The sequence below is a fragment of the Eumetopias jubatus genome, unplaced genomic scaffold (genome assembly GCF_037043125.1).
Source record: "Eumetopias jubatus isolate StellerSeaLion01/CBP00866 unplaced genomic scaffold, mEumJub1_p1.0 scaffold_9, whole genome shotgun sequence".
Classification (NCBI taxonomy): domain Eukaryota; kingdom Metazoa; phylum Chordata; class Mammalia; order Carnivora; family Otariidae; genus Eumetopias; species Eumetopias jubatus.
In genome coordinates, this window is record NW_028274815.1 from 95,046,930 (window position 1) to 95,064,765 (window position 17,836).

General features: G+C 38.1%; 1 protein-coding gene and 1 non-coding gene across 5 annotated transcripts in view; both read left to right on the plus strand.

The window, feature by feature from the left end:
* The window catches only part of RALGAPA2 (Ral GTPase activating protein catalytic subunit alpha 2), a 341,643-nt gene that overhangs the window by 139,963 nt on the left and 183,844 nt on the right, over positions 1-17,836 (plus strand). For all 4 annotated transcript variants that reach the window (XM_028123771.1, XM_028123769.1, XM_028123770.1 and 1 more), the window contains 4 exons: positions 390-627; positions 3,321-3,485; positions 13,278-13,412; positions 14,898-14,995. In XM_028123771.1, coding sequence (XP_027979572.1) covers positions 390-627; positions 3,321-3,485; positions 13,278-13,412; positions 14,898-14,995 — 636 coding nt within the window. The remainder of the gene's footprint in view (positions 1-389; positions 628-3,320; positions 3,486-13,277; positions 13,413-14,897; positions 14,996-17,836) is intronic.
* Positions 3,197-3,389, plus strand: LOC114224553 (U2 spliceosomal RNA). Its single transcript, XR_003612395.1, has one exon. It is a non-coding gene; the product is annotated as a U2 spliceosomal RNA (small nuclear RNA).

The following is a 17,836-nucleotide window of genomic DNA, read 5'->3' on the forward strand; positions in this document are numbered from 1 at the left end:
TCATCTACTAAAAACAGGGAGGAGTTGGTGGGACTGGAGAGGTGGCTAGAAGCAGCCACTGTAGAGAGTGAGAGAGAGAGAGCTATCTCAAGAAGTAGAACAGTTGTACTGAGAGCTTTGTCTTCTCCCCAGTTACAGCCAGCACTAGCCACAGACACTAGAGGGATTTTGAATCAGTAGCTTTGTTCATGGTGATAACTGATTTCTCTGTAGCTCAGATCCTGGTTACAGTTGATCAAATGAATTTTGAGAAACTAAAAGAAAAACAAGATCAAGTGCTTTTTATTTTAAAGTTCATTTTATTCATAGTAATTTAAAATATTTTGTTAAAAATCATTCTTATTCCAAATGAGGGTGATTCAATTCTCTTGTTGGTTGGTTGGTTCTAGACACTCATGGTGGCGTGGATCCGAGCAAACCTCTGTGTGTACATTTCCCGAGAGCTCTGGGATGACTTCCTTGGCGTGCTGTCCTCCCTCACGGAATGGGAAGAACTCATAAACGAGTGGGCCAACATCATGGACTCCTTGACAGCAGTGCTCGCGAGAACGGTTTACGGAGTTGAGATGACAAACCTACCTCTGGACAAATTAAGTGAACAAAAGGAAAAGAAGCAGCGAGGCAAAGGTCCCTCCACTCTTACAGAGTAACACCAGATATCTGAGATTGAGGAGGAGTGTGTGTCTATACATTTAGGCAATTAATGCGTGGAATTTCATAAAAAATGGAACCAGCCGTATAGGTGGTGTCTTTTTTTTTTTTTTTTAAGATTTGATTTATTTATTTGACAGAGAGAGAGATAGCAAGAGCAGGACCACAAGCAGGGGAGTGGGAGAGGGAGAAGCAGGCTTCCTGCTGAGCAGGGATCCCGATGTGGGGCTTGATCCCAGGACCCTGGGATCGTGACCTGAGCTGAAGGCAGACACTTAACGACTGAGCCACCCAGGCGCCCCTAGGCAGTGTCTTTTTAATGGTGGTGTTGGACTGTGTTTCATAGCACTCTGTCCTCTTAATGAGGATGATGAATTTATGAAAGAGCTGTGAATGAAGAAGGAAGATGAAGGGGAGTAGCAGTAGTAGCAACAATAATAATAATGGCTCATGCTTGTATGTATTCTCTCTCTTGACCCTCTAACGTCTAAGTTATCATCCCAGTATCATAGAGAAACTGAAGTACAGAGTCTGTGCTGACAGACTCATTCAAGGTACATAGCTAAGAAGTGGGAAAGCCAGAAATCAAAGCTAGGCAAGTCTAGCTCCAGGCACCACACTAGAAAGACGCATTCCACTGCCTGCTTAAGATAGGTGGAAAAATTCTGAATGTTTCAGATAGGAGTCATTTTGACCTTTTTTGTGTTTCTGGGTAAAAATTGTTTTGAGACCTAGAGTCAGATCAAGGTGGAAAACATTAGGGGTGGTTTCTATTGGGGACAACAATTTGTCTTCCTTACTGTTTTAAGGCTGTGATACAGTCCTTGGATTAATTCACTTGTACTCCAATTTATTATGTAAAGATTTTTAGGCAGTTCATAGAAGTACCTATAATACAATAGATAGGGGTGCCTGGGTGGCTCAGTTGGTTAAGTGACTGCCTTCGGCTCGGGTCATGATCCTGGAGTCCTGGGATTGAGTCCTGCATAGGGCTCCCTGCTCGGCGGGGAATCTGCTTCTCCTTCTTACCCTACCCCCACTTGTGTTCTCTCTCTCTCAAGTAAATAAGTAAAATCTTTTAGAAAAAATTAAAAAACAGGGCGCTTGGGTGGCTCAGATGGTTAAGCGTCTGCCTTCGGCTCAGGTCATGATCCCAGGGTCCTGGGATCAAGTCCCGCATCAGGCTCCCTGCTCCTTGGGGGCCTGCTTCTCCCTCTGCATCTCTCTCTCTCTCTCTGTCTCTCATGAATAAATAAATAAAATCTTTAAAAAAATTTAAAAAAATAAAAATATAATAAAATAGATAAAAATGCATAAGGACACTGGGGCAAAATTAAAGGGGGTGGAGTTGCAGGAGTTTTTAAAATGCCAGAATGCATGCTGGAGAGCCTCCTATGCTTGCTGGGGTGGGCAAGCTTAGGTTTGACTCTGATCTTCACAGGGTTACAGCAGAGGATCACAGATTACAAAAGGGGAAAATCTGCAGCTTAGGCGATACATAGCTTTTCCTGGTCCGAAAATCTGGGCATAGTTTCTCCTCCAAAGATTCATAAGGTATACATTGCTTGCTGTGGGTAGACTACAGCCTCAACAATAGCCTTATTATAGACTGTATCAGCTTTTCCTGTGTGACAGATCACCCCAAAACATAGTGGATTAAAGTAACAGCCAGTTTAGATCATGATTTTATGAGTTGGCAATTTGGTTTGGACACAGTTGGGCAGTTCTTCTGCTGGATTCCCTCCTGTGTTTGCAGTCAACTAGGCTGTCAAATAATCAGCTAGACAGCTCTAGAGTTGGCCAGCTTTCAGCTGGGGCAGTGGTAGGGGGACTTGGCCATAAACCTTTCATCACCCAGCAGGCCAGCACAGGTTTTTTTTTGTGAGGACTTAGGGTTCCAGGAGCAGCAACAGGGCAAGCCCAGATTTTCAAGTGCATTTCGTATCTCTGCTTGCTCGGTTTTGCTACCAAAGTAAGTCATGTGATGAAGCCCAGGATCACTGTGGACAGAGGATGTGGATGTGGGGAGGTGTGAACCAACTATGGTGATTATTTAACCATACAGACATGTAATTAATGTGACTGACTCTTCTAATATCTTTGCTGCAGTCTGGGAGTGGCTGTATTTATTTATAGGAAGGTAAACAATTTGAAAAACACTATAGAATGATAAAGAATGAATTTAATTATTCAATTAATGACTATGGCAAATATTTCTGATTTATCTATTATATTGCTTTATTCTAAAAATGAATTTAAATATTCATTATGGAAATACTTGCCTTCTAAGCACTGGATTTGTGGAAACAAAGTACACTCTCAGGAACTTGGGTGTGAAAATGATCCACAAGGGGCAGCCACCAGCACATTACCTGTGCAGAAATCTCTGTCTAATTCTCTTTTCTCCTGTATTTCTTTTGAATCCTTGACCACTCGTTTGAAATATTTAACCAGAGCTCACTGAGAGGAAAGTAGAGAAGTGGTACCTAATTTTGCAACAAGAGAAGTTGCTGATTATATACAGTTGTATTTATGAAATTTGCTGATCGCTTCTTGGCCTTTTGGCTAAGATCAAGTGTAGTATGAAATTTGCTTAGCAACACAAACTGTGGAATGAATGATAATGAATTCAGCCTTTATATTATTTTTCTTTCCTTATGCTTTATCAGGCTGTGTTCTAGATTCTCAGAAAGGAACCACTGTGGGGAGATCCTTTTCTCTCAGCTGGCGGAGCCACCCAGATGTGACCGAGCCAATGCGATCTAGGAGTGCCACCACATCTGGGGCACCAGGAGTTGAGAAAGCAAGAAATATCGTTCGCCAGAAAGCAACGGGTAAACGTTTATTTAAATATTTCTCTAAGGTCTAATTGCCATCTGAAATGGATTTATAGGAATAAAATGTTTTAAAAGTTTTAAAATTCCACTCAGAACTCAAATACATGGCCTTTTATTAAAGGCCATATCTTTTAGTTGTCTGTTCTGGTTACTCTTCAAATCTGTTTCTGATACTTATTTCTGAATCTTTCATTGTGAAAAAGACCTTGAGATGTTAATATTGAGTGAAATATCTTTGCAAAAGAGAGAAAATAAATATTTTGTTTGAACCCTGAAGAAAACAGATTCTCAGTAATCACACAGTTGCACTACTATTGTTGTTGAGCAGCGTAAATCTTAGTGTGGCACTGTTCCAACAAAGAAAAAGAGAATAATGCACTTAGTTTGCAGGACTAGAGGGGGATATTTAAGTGTTTTGCTTCTTTTAGGAAATGGGAGCTTTACATACCTGGAGCTGTTGTTTTTCTAGCCTGTTAGAACAAACAAGAACTTGACCAAGAACCCTGTTTTTTGGACTGGTTTGCTACATTTCACTTTAAAACCAAAAGATAAATATTTAAAAAGTAAGCTTATATCCAGTATTTAATAAGAACAAATAAAGCCCCTTATCCCCAGTGACTTTGAGGCTGTAACTACATTTAAAACAAATTTATCTGAGTTTCCTGTAGTTTTTCACATCAGTAATACCATGCTGTCATAATTGATATTCAGCATGTTGACTGCAGAAAGTCACAATATCCTCTGGTCATAAACCCGAGTCATTTATACTCAGCGTATCTTACAGTGCTTAGTAAAGGCTTCGTACAGAGGGCTTAGAATCCTGTTGGAGTCTTTATGAAATTATATTATACCTTAACCCTAATTGTCTAATGCTCTTTGCCATAGCATTTGTTGATAATTATCACCTTATTTGCATTCACCTCTTGTTCTGTTTCTCCTGCTTTCCTTCATCTCTCCCCTGAGGAGAGACGCAGTTCCTAATAACAGGCAACTTTGGGGAAGGCTTACTCAATGATTTCCATTCTTGTTCCAACTCCTAAAAATTCCTTTCTTCCATCTTTGGATCAGAGCAGAAGTTTGTGACAAAGTGGCATCATGCCTCAGCTGCCCAGACTCCCTCAGGGCCCTAGAATTGTAATGATAATAAAAGTGATCATTCAAAACACTGTGTAAAACTCTACTTTCACATTTTAATGAGCAGCAAAGTATTGTATATTGCATGCTCCTTATTCCCCTACTTGGCCAAAACACAGCCATAGAAGAGACTGTATTTTAGTTTTTCAGCAGATGTTTCAGACCAGCAAATACAATAGTGGCACCAGTATTGTTCTCGATAATCCTCGGTGCATTTATGCCAGTGAGCTTCTGTTCATCAGTGTTCTCAGGTGTCAAAGCCATGGTATTGCAGCAATAAGAACTTTTACAAAATCACGTTAAAGGTGTTTAGACTATGTAACTTTAAAGTCATAATCCTGGCCTTTTTAGGATTAATTAAGTTAAAAATGCCTGGAACCATAACCTTTAAAAGATAATGGGATAAAAAAAAAAAAAAGATAATGGGATAAGACCTATTGAGTTGGATGGGTCTATTACCTTTATGTATTTTGTACACACATATGTATTTCCTTTTTTTTTTTTTAAGATTTTATTTCTTAGTAATCTCCACACCCAAGGTGGGGCTCGAACCCACAACCCTGAGATCAAGAGTCACATGCTCCACCAGCACCCCATGTATTTCCTATTTTATTTTACACATTTATCGTTTTTAGTTGCCTGTGAAAACAACAGTCTCTGAAGATTTTATTGTATCATGCTGTTTTATAAAATTAATTTATATAGACTAATAGTCACTATATAAATAAACTGGTTTTACTCAGTTCTGTGCTTTTTACATTGTGTAATAATTCTCCTTTCCATCTTTTAAAAAAGGCCTAGAATAATTTCATGGTAGATTTTGATTTGTGTGGAGGCCACCTTTTAATGAGAGAACTGCAGCTCAGGAAGTTAGTTTTTGCCACTTTTACTTAGTGCTTATTATGGAAGACTCATTTGAAAGTGACTTTTTTTTTCCTAATCTCAATACAAGAATAATTTAAGATTATTATATTATAATTTGCCTTACAGACTACTTAGATTGAGAAAATGTCAGTGATGGTGGTAAGATGGAAATAATAAAATAATCAATTGCAGAGTAGGGAAATGACAATTTAACAGAGAATCAACTACTTTGTAATTTAAAAGGAACTAAGAGGAGAGTCTTAAAGAATTATAAAGGAAAACTTTGTTCCTGAGTGTGAATGATGCTAAAATTTTAGATGTCTAAAATGAGTGATTAAAGCAAGTCAATTTCCACACAAAAAAATTATTCTAAGTTTTATTTCTAAAATAACTAGTGATCAGTTTTGGGAAAATGCACACTCATTTCATTTATAAAAGGACATTGAGAGATGAACACATCTTTTAGGAAATTTGAAGTAAGTCAGTTTGACATTTGCATGGAAGTCATTTTCCCCTAAATATTATCTTACCCATTTGTGAAGTGTACTGTAATTACTTTAGATGTGGGAGTTAGAACTAGGAATTTGACAGCCAGAGGTTGGGGCCCAGGGAGACACAAGGAAGTGAAAAGTTTGTTTCACTCTTTGCAAATGTATCATTCTCATTTGTATTTCTATTTCATTAATGTGAAATAAAATCACATAAAAGTAATAGAACAGCAAATAAACCTTTAACCTAGTTTTAAGGATAAAAGTGATCTTACTGATGGTAGTTTCATATATATGAGGTGTATTCTCTTCCTGTGTTTATCCATTTGCTCAAATGGTCATTTCACTAGCAGTCTTTTGAAAACTTAAGAGCAGGGCACCTGGGTGGCTCAGTAGGTTAAGCGACTGCCTTTGGCTCAGGTCATGATCCTGAGTCCCCTGATCGAGCAGGGAGTCTGCTTCTCCCTTTGACCCTCCCCCATCTTATGCTCTCCCTCTCTCTCTCATTCTCTCTCTCTCAAGTAAATAAATAAAATATTATTAAAAAAAAGAAAACTTAAGAGCATCATAAAGTTCATACTAAGAAATTATGGATTTTAATATGCACAAAATGTGTTATGGAAGGATGGGTTTCATGGAGATTTTTGCCTTTTTTTCCAAATACCAAATCATTTGGTGTTCAACTTGACTTTTATGTGTTTCTGAGGTTTTAGGACATTTAATTTACTAAATGATTTGCTTTTGAATACAGTCAGCTCTCAGTAAACCAACTTTTGAATTATTTATTATTTGTAGAGCAATTTTAATCTTAGGCTAGATTTTTCCCTCCCTCCCCGTGGTCTTTTCATATGTGTGTCCTCTAGGAAGGGAAAAGTGATTATAATGTCCACTCAAATAAACAACCCAAATGTGGGTCTGATAGCAGGAAAAAAGGAAAGCTAAACCTGTAAAGCATTCTAAAATAAGATTATTTGTGAATTGTCTATTCTCCCATGTCATGAGAATGACTGAAGGTTGGCTGTATTTAGAGACTATGGTTAAATACTCTGCTTTGTACTGACTTCTTTTAAAGTATAAAATGACCTCCTTTAAATATTGAAAGGAAGACCAGAAAAATAGCCATAAAAAAAAAGTGAAAGATCCTGATGTGCTTCTGACATAAATGTTACTTTATCTCTCCTGGAAGCCAAGCGAAGCCAGTCTATCAGCAACTGTGTCCACCTTTCTGAGGCTTTGCCTGCCACTAAAAGCGTCCCGCTCCTCCTTCACACCGTGAGCGCTCTCTTACCTGGTCTCTCTCACTCCTCTTGCTCTCACAGGCTGTCAGGTACTGTAATGCTGTCTCTTGTGTCCGTCAGTGTCCCCGGGCTTCCCCCGCTTGCTGCTGGGCCTTGCTTCCTTTGTTAAACCCCTCCAGCCCCCCACCACGCATGCGTACCTGGCCGTTGCACTTTGCGCTTATTTTCAATGAATATTAATCATTGTTTTTAGGTAGTTAGATGTTTAGTAACAATTAAACAGTCAAGAAAAACTTCTTTAACACCACTGGTCTTTTCTTTCCCAGTTAAGAGGATACAGGATTTTGTGGACCATAGTTTTTAACAGTGATGACTGCCTCAGTGTGCCTTCTGTACAATGCTTGCAGAACAAAAGTTTTGAGCATGTTAGTGTCTGAATGCTTGCTGTGCCTCCCCAAAGTGGATAAACGGGAAGATTCATGTAGGCAGGAACTCTTTGGAATTAATAAATCATAATCATGTACAAAGTAATAATGTTTATGGAGATTCACACTGATTATTAAGATCTGGGTAAAAAAAGATGCTAAAAAGTACAATTTTCAAAACAAGGGAACATTGTTCTTGTGCTCCAGCCAATTAAAATTGAGTTTAGCCACATATGGTTTGCACACAGTGTTTTTCTGGATTATTAAGACGTTAATAGCACCAAAAGTGGTGATTTTTGGCATAGACCCCTCAACAACAGATCTTCTTTGCTCTACAGTGAATAATTAAGCCCATGTCCAGTTACTTTTCAATGATTCTGTAATGAACTGAATCTTCATGGTAAAGAGGGACATGTTTTCATGTTCTTTTTCTTTTCAGAAAGGTGGTATTATTGATTAGTATTTATTTAGTATCAGAGATAGCCTGCTTGTGACTTTCTGTAGCACTAAATCATGCCATGCTGTGGTGTAGCAAAGCAGAATCAAATCTTAACTTCCCTGATGAATATGTAGGATACTATATTATTTAATTAGCAGACTATGAGGGAAGAAGTTCATTTTATTGAGACTAAGGAGTACATTTCTTAAAAAATACTTTTCTCTAGGAAATACCAAAGGTGAAACACAATAAGAATGGTAAGATGGTCACCAGTCAGTTAAATTACTCATGAGCTACTTGATAGTTTGGTTTTCAAAAAAGTGCTACTGCCTAGAAATGATTAATAAAGCACTTAACGTAGTTTGCTTTTTTTTTTTTTTTTTACCGTGGTTTGCTTTCTATTTGGCTGATACACAGCTGATATGCACCCAAAAGGAGTTCTTTTCATGGTGGAAAGTTTTTGTTTTTCACAGTCCATTTTTTCCCCATATTGTTCCATTTCATAAAGGTTTCTACTAGTTTGTCCAGAATATTTTTTTCACAAGAAACCTGTTTCTGTTCGTAATCTCATTTTGGAAACTTTTTTCTCATTTGCTGTTACATTTTAGTTTACTCAGATTCTTGATTCCCATATATAGGTACATAGTTCCAACAGAGGTTAAATACAGTTTAGAACAGTGGTTCTCAACTGGGCATGACTTCCCCCCCCAGGGAACATTTGGCAGTGTCTAGAGACATGTCACAGCTGAGGCAGTGCCGCTGGCGTCTGGTGGGATGCTGCTAAACAGCCTCATCGGCTGCACAGGACAGCCCCTTCATGAAGAATTATCTGACCCAAGTGCTGACTACGGGAGACCTTGATTTGGAGTGAAACGAAGCAGGACATGCTGAGTCAGTATTTTCCTGCCCTTGCCGTCCTTATTTCTGGTTTTATAGAACAAAGGGTAAAGGGACGGAGCAGTATAGTGACATTGAGAACATTCTGCTGTTCCCTGTGCTTCATCTGACAACTGCGGTAACGAGCTCCGCCTTAGTCTGATGCCATTTGTTCTTTACTGTTAAGGTGATGCCATTTTCCTTTGGGATTGTCCTATCAAGAGACTAGGCCAAGAGCAGTGCATATCAATCCTGTCTTAGAGGGTACATTTCCACTGGTTGGCACACTAGAGTATTAAATTTGTGTTCCAATTTAAATCCTAGTGTGTTGGCATATCTTGCTCATCTGTGGTTAAGTATAGATATAGGTAGATTTATATCCACTTATCCATAGTATGCAGATACTATTAATGTTGACTTTCTGGCCACAAGTTCTTTACTATAAAAATGATTGCTAATTTTGTTTTCATTTGTTAACATATCTTGTTTTGTTTCTAGTCTGTATGACTATACAACATGCCAAAATTGCTTTAAATAATATAAACAATAGAGAATTACTTACCTTCAGCCATTATTATATTTATTCTAGTCCCTTTAGGACTCTCTTTGGTGGCATTAGACTTTTGGGAAAGCAATAACCACCTGTATTCCATTTATATGAATAGCTACATAAACATGTGCGAGGTAGAACTGGCAGTTTTGGCGATTTTCCTCTTTCTCCTTTGTAGGAACAGTTCTTTCCAGCTGTTTTGCAATTTTAACTGCTTTTATGTTGGCACATTTATCAATCAGTGTTTATAGGCCATGCAGACGATAGATTTTATTTTTGTTTTAGGGCCATTGTTATACTTGTAATTAGAGGATCAATGATCTTCCCTCTTTCTAAAAAAGACTCAGTGGTACCTAAGTGAAAGCCTCGTTTAGCTGCTTCTGCCTCTGGTTCTCAGGCTTGCAGGTAGTACCTGAGTATGAGGAAGTGCTTATTGTCTGGGGTTGGGCCGGCTTACAGTTGGACCTCGTAAGAAACCTCAAGATGTTGAGTTGACTTACATCTCTTATGCTTTTTATAGGGTCAAGTCAGTATCACGTACCATGCTTTAAAAGGAAATTATTAATTTTGCCTTTGCAACCCTGTATGAGGGGTAAGTGGAACCCAGAATTTTAGTAATTGAAGAATGAGTCTCACTTCATTTAGTAAGATTAATTAAGGAAGGCTTAGATTAAAGAGTGAGTGAAATTGCTTTGAAAAGTAGTCAGACGTCTGGAATAAATAGAAGTTTCTAAAGACTTGGTGCACTTAATTTAATCATGTAGATTTTTCTCTCAGTGGGAAAAAAAAAAAAGTAATTCTAATTTGGTCATTTCCCTGGTGTTAGAAAGCAATGATTTAGTAGTAGTGTTGTGTGTAACTTACACTCTCAAGAAGCTAGAAGGTCAGTACTTTTAAAATTTGGGTTATTGGGTTAGCAATGCTTGAGAGAAAGTGAATGATTTGGTGAGCCTGAGCTAGTGATTCAGACAAATTGTGTGATACTCAAAATGGAATTCATTAGATTTACCAGAATGTATACTGTAATTTTTATATAACTTAGATTGTTCATTTCTGTTTTGATTATCAGATAATCCTGTATCTTGATATTTGTATATCAGTGTTAAAATGGCCATAATTTGTTATGAAAAAGCAGCTGCTCCAGCCGACACTGTGGAATGGGAGCAGCTTTAACAAGGAGCTTTCTTAACAAATAAAAAGCCAGCAGAGGGAGCTCAAGAACTGTTTAAAAAAAGAGAAAAAACTACCAAGAAAATGTTTTTGGTATTCATTTGTTCATTATGCAGGACATATATTGAGTATATACTTAGCAGAAAGTGTGAGAAAAAGCCAAGAAATGTACATTTGCAAATCAGGAAATTGAGCTTTAATTGTGAGATAAGAATTTATTTTTCCACACAGTATCACTTACTAGTCGCCTGTAGGAGTCGCTCAGAGCACCTAACTGCAGCCCTAACAGTCCGTTTGCCATTGTGATTCTCCTCTTCCTTCCCACCCTCATCACGGATGCGCCCAATCCTTACCACTTCTGGTGATTTCTGCGGGCTTGGACTAGCTCCATCTGAGAAGTCCCTACCAACAGTTTTACAAAAACAAAGCCTTAAAGCTGCATTAGGCCAGTCTGTTGGGAAGGCACACCAGCTGGTGATGGCAGGCTCTTCACCCGTCTGTTGTGTTGAGGACCGGTGGGGACACTCAAATTTGGAAGCCATAGTGCTGTGGCTGTCCTGTATCCCACCAGATGGCGATGTTCTTTATCTTTAAAAAGATGCTGCCAGTGTTGGCCTTGCTCTTATTTGTTTCTGCTCCTAGCCCAGAAACCAACATCTACCAGTTTTTGGCATCATTTTAAGTGAATAAAACCCTCTCTTCCCACTGTCCATAAAAATTGGCACTTGCCAGTTATTTTTTAGAGAATTAGGAAGCTCTTGGGCTCCCTCTACTGATACTAGAAAACACAAGTAAGTTCATTAACAAATACAAACACTACCCAGAAGGTTTCAGTGTCTTGCATAATTAGAATAAACAATGAATAAAGACAGCCTGAAGGGGCTGGTCCCATGGTATCTTCTGGCCTCTGTTGTCTAAAGCCAAAGAGCCTAGACGCAGACCTGTGAAAAGGGCCTAGTCTGTGCTGGGGGACATGTGGGGAGATCACAGATATGTACACATGTCTTGTGTCTCCCTGCGGGAAAATGAACAGTTCTTGGCTATTCAAGGGAAGAGAAGGGCAAAGACAGCCTGGAAAAGACGTGCTTTAATGGGTCTGTGTGTTCTTGCTACCTTGGCCTTCCTTTGCTCATGCCCTGAGTTCAGCTTCCCATGAGTGTCTAAATTTAGACCGTGGCCCGGTACTCTGAATTATAAGTGAAGCATTACACAAATTTCATAGTTTTGAAGTCTCTTAACTTGTGTACGTGTACTTTAAAGTGGAATTTTTATTTGGATAGTAAAAATAAAGCAGCAACCTTTTGTTGAAGTCTGGTGTATTACATTTAAAATCTTCCACGTACAGCTTCTTGATTAGGGAGAGCCAGCGCTTTGGCTCATCTTGGGAGCAAAGGGTTAGACTGAGGGCGGCACATGGGCAGTAAGCCTCATTTCAGGTGAGGAAGTGGGTAACACTGCCAGGTAAGATAATACAAGCTGAATTTTGATCTGTCTCTTTTTAGAAGGAGTGAAACTTCAGCTAATTAAAATTTTTGGAAAATATGTTCTAGCTATATCGACATAAAGTTTCATGACTCTCTGCATGAGTGTGGAGTCTGCTGAGGGCTGCATTGATGGGGTCCCTATGAAGGACCACATGGCAAGTCCTATAGGAGGGGCATCCCCACAGGAGGCAGGGAGGCAGGCAGGAGCAGGTGTGAGGTTAGCATGGAGGAGTGAGCAGCCGGAGGGAGAGAGCAGCTGGTGCAGGTGGGCTAGGATTGCTGGAGACTAAAGTGAGTGAGAGCTCCTGCGGGGGGGTCACATCTGTGGGGTGAGATCAGGGGTAGCACTGTATTCACTGTGAGGAGCATGGGCTTGACTGTACCGTGATGGAGGACCACAGCAGGAGAGAAGTATTGCAGGCAGATCTTAATTTTAGAGAGACCTCTCTGGAGCCACATAGAGAATAGAGAACTCATCCTCTAGGAGAATATAGTTCGTAATAATGCTAGCTGATACTGTCCAGTGGTCAGTACTCATCCGTGGTTTTCTACTTTATGGCATTTATGTATTGATTCTCTAAAAATACCAGTGGATCATTTTTGTACTTTAGTGATTAATTCAGCTTAGCATTTGGTGGTATAAGCTATTAAATAATTACAGTATTTTATTTTGGAAAGTTGTGCATTTATCTGTTAAAAGGAATAATAGAGTTGAAATTCCCATTTCCTAGAGAGGAGTGTGTGTGTGACTTGCTACTCTCCTCAAATGTAAATTACCTATTCTGTGTATCACCTCATTCTCTCATTCCTTGGCATGCCTGTCCCTAGAATTCCAAGTGACTTTTATAGTTCTCAACCATTTCTGCAGCTTTTTCTCTTTTTTTTTCTTCACTTTGAAAAACAAAATGCTTTGCAGAACTTAAAATGTATTCTTGGAGTGGAATATTAACTGTTAATAAGTGTAGAAAACTTTATGACGTAAATGCAGATTATCTTACTGTATAATTTTTGTGGGGGGAAGTATCTAAAACTACAGTTTTAGAATCGGTTGGTTCAAGTGGTGAAATTATTTTTAAAAATCTTGAAATACATCTCTGCATGTTTTGTGTTCATGCCCCCAGAAGTGGAAGAATGTCAGCAGTCAGAAAATGCACCTGCCGCCGAATCTGGCTGCCTGGTGGCGGAGCAGCCACACATCATGCGGAGTAGCAGCACGCCTGACGTCATGGAGCCGCCGTGCTCAGATTCTCCACAGGGTATGGAGTAGCTGCACTTCCTAACACGACTGCAGATCCTGGTGGGAAGGAGCTGCACACCAGATTGCATTCTGCATTTATTCTCACCCTAAAGGGAACCTTCTTTCTAAGTTGATTGCAAGGATGTGACTTCTGGCAATGAAATATTTTCAGTTTATTTTACTACATTTGTGTAAATTATATATAGTTAGGTGTACCTCTTTTAAGAGCAGCCTGTTTGAGGACTGGAGAGAAGTCTGGAGGGAGGGGCTGCAATAGGTGGGAAGCAGAGAATGCTACACCACAGGGTCAGGGAGAGCAGCAAAGTTAGGGGAGGCAGGGGAGGGGCATGTGGGAAAGGGCTGTGTGAGGAGAGCCATAAAAGTTGACAGTGAGCACGGACAACTGGCCAAACTTGTGAGAAAGTTTATTAGCAACTTGTGGCCTCTGCTGAGGTTGAAGACAATAATTTGTGATAACATCCATCTACACGGTGTCTCCGACACCTTTCAGCAACAACAGGGCGTGGAAAGCAGAGGCAGATGGCTAGACCTGTAAACAGCGAAAGATGTGTTTTTCAGGGAAAGCGCATGCTTTAGTTGTGTCTGGTGCCAGTGAGCGTGCTTATCATTTAGTTCTAGTTTCATCAGTTAAGTAAGAAATAAACCAGCTTCTTTATCAACAAGTTATCTCATAGCCTCATCAAAAGAGTAGGCAAGTGTTCCCTCTTAGAAATCTTCTTGAGATAAGAAAATACAATTAAGAAATAACTTGAGAGATGTATTATCTGAAAGATTTTCTGTTCTCCAAAAGGTTTTGTGTAAGACTGTTGTGATTGTTTTCCCCCCTGAAATATTTGATAGAATCCACCAGTTGCCTGGAGTTTTCTTCTAGGAAGATTTTAAAATACCATTCAAATTTATAAATCATTTTAAGACTATTAAGATTTCCCTTTTCCTATTTTGATTCAGATTAAGATGTGTTTTTCTAGGAGTTTGTTCCATTGATGTATTTTTTTTTCAAATTTATTGGCCTCTTATGATCATTTGAAATTTTATAGGCTGTATGGTGATATTCCCTTTTTTATTACTGATACTGGTTATTTTTGCTTTCTCCCCAATCTTTATTCTTGAGTAATACTGAGCCACCGTACCACTCTATTTTCCTGTCAGTTCACCAGTTCACCTGTCAGTTCAACTCAGGTAGCTTTCCTCTGAGATCCCTTTCTGAAGGCCCCCAGGAGAGCTCTTGTTGCCCTCCCTTGTGCCAACTTAATGTGCTAAGTGGACCTGTTGGCTACAGTATCCACTCTCTTAAAAGCTCTCTGTGGGTCAAAAATTCTATAGAGTAGACTTGACCCATAGGCTACCAGTTTGCCAGATCCATAACTCCTGTTTTTACATATCTTAGAATATCTGAATTTGATTAATTACTTATATATAAAAATCCTTTTCTAATTTTATCATCTGAAATTTTATTTTGTAAATTTTTCCCCCAAATCTCTAGGTCAAAAGGTAGAAAATGTACAGACTTTGAGTTCTTCAGAGTCCAAGCCTGTTCAAGAAAATAAAGGACATGTGAAGAAAGAACATGAAGGAATAACAGTAAGATATTTTTGAACTGTATCAGTTTGTTATTAAAAATAAGCATATACATTATTGGCAATGTAAATTTATTAGTAGCAGCGATACTTTCTTTTAAAACGTTTCTCCCTTTAGATGGGTTATTGGCGGTTGGTGATTGGTTATTGAGATCTCTTAAAGGCTTGCTTGCTTTCTGTGTAAATTATAGTCACATTCACAGATCAGTACTTCTGAAACAAATAATGCAATATATGTTAAGAAAAAAAAAGAAGAAGAAGATAGCAGGAGGGGAAGAATGAAGGGGAGTAAGTCGGAGGGGGAGACGAACCATGAGAGACGATGGACTCTGAAAAACAAACTGAGGTTTCTAGAGGGGAGGGGGTTGGGGGGATGGGTTAGCCTGGTGATGGGTATTAAAGAGGGCACGTTCTGCGTGGAGCACTGGGTGTTATGCACAATGAATCATGGAACACTACATCAAAAACTAATGATGTATGGTGATTAACATAACAATAAAAAAATTTAAAAAAATTATAGTCACATTACAAAAATAGAAAAAAATTAGCATGAAAATGGAATTTACCTTCTGGTCTGTACGTAGCACTCAATATTTTTAAACAGGTATCCTTGCCTGTCAAACATATTCAGATTCCCTGTTCCTGATAACTGCTTTAGGTAGTATGCTCCACCTGACGTGAGTTGCTAGATAAGTAAGTTTTTGCAAAGATCAGTTATGATTTCTTTTTTAGAAAATGTAAAATAGCATTTATTGGGTTTTTTTTAGACCAAATATAAAGTATAAAGAAGAACATTAAAAAGTAACCCATATCTCATGTGTGCAGGTAACGTAGTATATATTAATGGAAAACTCAAACATCACAGAAAGGTGCAAAATAAACAGAGAAGGCCGCTCCCTAGTCCTCCCTGCCTAGAAGATAACCAGTGTTAAGTTTTTCTGTCTTTATTTTTTGAAAGGGCATATACCAGTTTATGTATGTATATTCTGTATATATGTGTATGTATATTTCAACAATCAAATAAACACCTGCACACCCACTGCCCAGTTTCAGAACTAGAATTTTTCCGGTGCTGTTGCTTTGACCTATAGGTTCTTTCCTTGTCCCCTTAGAGAACAGCAATATGTTGGCTTTGTGTTTATCATGTCCTTGCTTTGCTCTGTAGTTTTGCTCTATATGTATGTATTTCCAAACACTATATCCTTTAATTTTCCTTATTTTTAAACTTTATTAAAGGATATTATTGCTTTGTTTACTCAGTTATGTATTTTTAAGATTTATCAACATTGTGGCATGTAGCCTCTTTTCTCTGCTGTATGACAATCCACTGTGAATAAGCCACAGTTTATTTTTCCATACTCTTGTTGATGGACATTTAGGTTGTTGCAACTTTTTCTTTAATGAAAAATGCAGCTATGTACATTCTTGTATATGTTTCAAGATCTACATGTTTAAGATTTTCTTTATGGTGACTAGGAGTGGAATTAATGAGACCTAAAGTAGAAGAATGTTCTTTACGAGAGAATGTGTGTTTTTCAAAGTGATTACACCACTTATATTTCTGTCAGCAATGTGTTAAGAGTCCCCATTCATCCACATCAATACTTGCTATTGTCAGATTTAAAAATTTTGATGAGTCAGATGGGTGAAAATGGGATCTCATTTTATTTTGCATTTCTCAGACTAATAAAGTTTAAAATCTTTCCACATGTTGATTGACCATGTGTGTTTCATGTGATGTCTTTGCCATTCTCCTATTGATTTTTTTTTTGTCTTTTTCTCTTTTATTTGTACTAATTCTTTATACAGTCTGAAGACTGATCTATTTTGGTTATATATCTGGCAAATATCTTTTTCCAGCACGTGGCTTATATTTTCACTCTCTCAAGGGTGTCTGTTGATGAACAGAAGTTCTTAATTTTGGTATTTTTGTTAATCATTTTTATGGTTAAGTTTTATGAAATTCTTAAAATGCCAACTCTACAAGCATAAGAATATAAGTGTTTCAGTTTTGCTCTACACATTAGGTCTTTCATCCATCTGTAATTGATTCGTGTTTATGGAGTGAGGTAGGATCTAATTTTATTTTATTTTTCCCCACATGGATCACCACTTGTCCTGGGTCCCATTTATTGAATTCATTTTTCCTTCATTGATCTGAAATGACACCTTTCTCTCATATATACTTATCTTGACTCATTGGTTACTTTGTCTCTCCATACAGTAGTATAATATCTTAATTACTCTAGTTCCCCTGTTTCTTTCTCCCTTTCTCCCACTTTCTATTGAAAGCTAATTTTCTACTATCTTTTGTCTTTCATTGTTGCTATTGAGAGTTCTTCTGTCCATTCTGTCTAGTTGTTGTTCTTTGTCCTTGTCCTTCGGTCTTCCTGCATTATATTTAAGTGCATTTTCTTTTGGTTTATACATTTGTCCTTTTTGTATATCCTATATGCCATGCATCTGTGAATGCTTGCTCTTCCATTGTTTTTGGAAAATTCTTGATAATAATTTCTTCAAATATTGCCTCTTTTTTGTTCTTCAGCTCTTTTTTTTCTAGAATTTTTAGTAGAAATACATCTAGACTTCCTCATTTTTATCTTCCATGTTCTTGTCTCCTTTCTTATTTTCCACTCTTCTTGGCCATCTTCTATATTCTGGGTAATTCATCAGATCTGTCTTTCATTCACTTCGATAGTTCTGTCTTTACTGAAGATGGAGTTGGCTATTTAATACTTCCACTGAGTTTTTTAGTTCAACAATTATGACTTTTGCTTCTGGTTAATTCTTTTCAAGCATTTCTTGTAATTTCTAATAATTTCTTGTTCACTTTTGTGATTCCCAT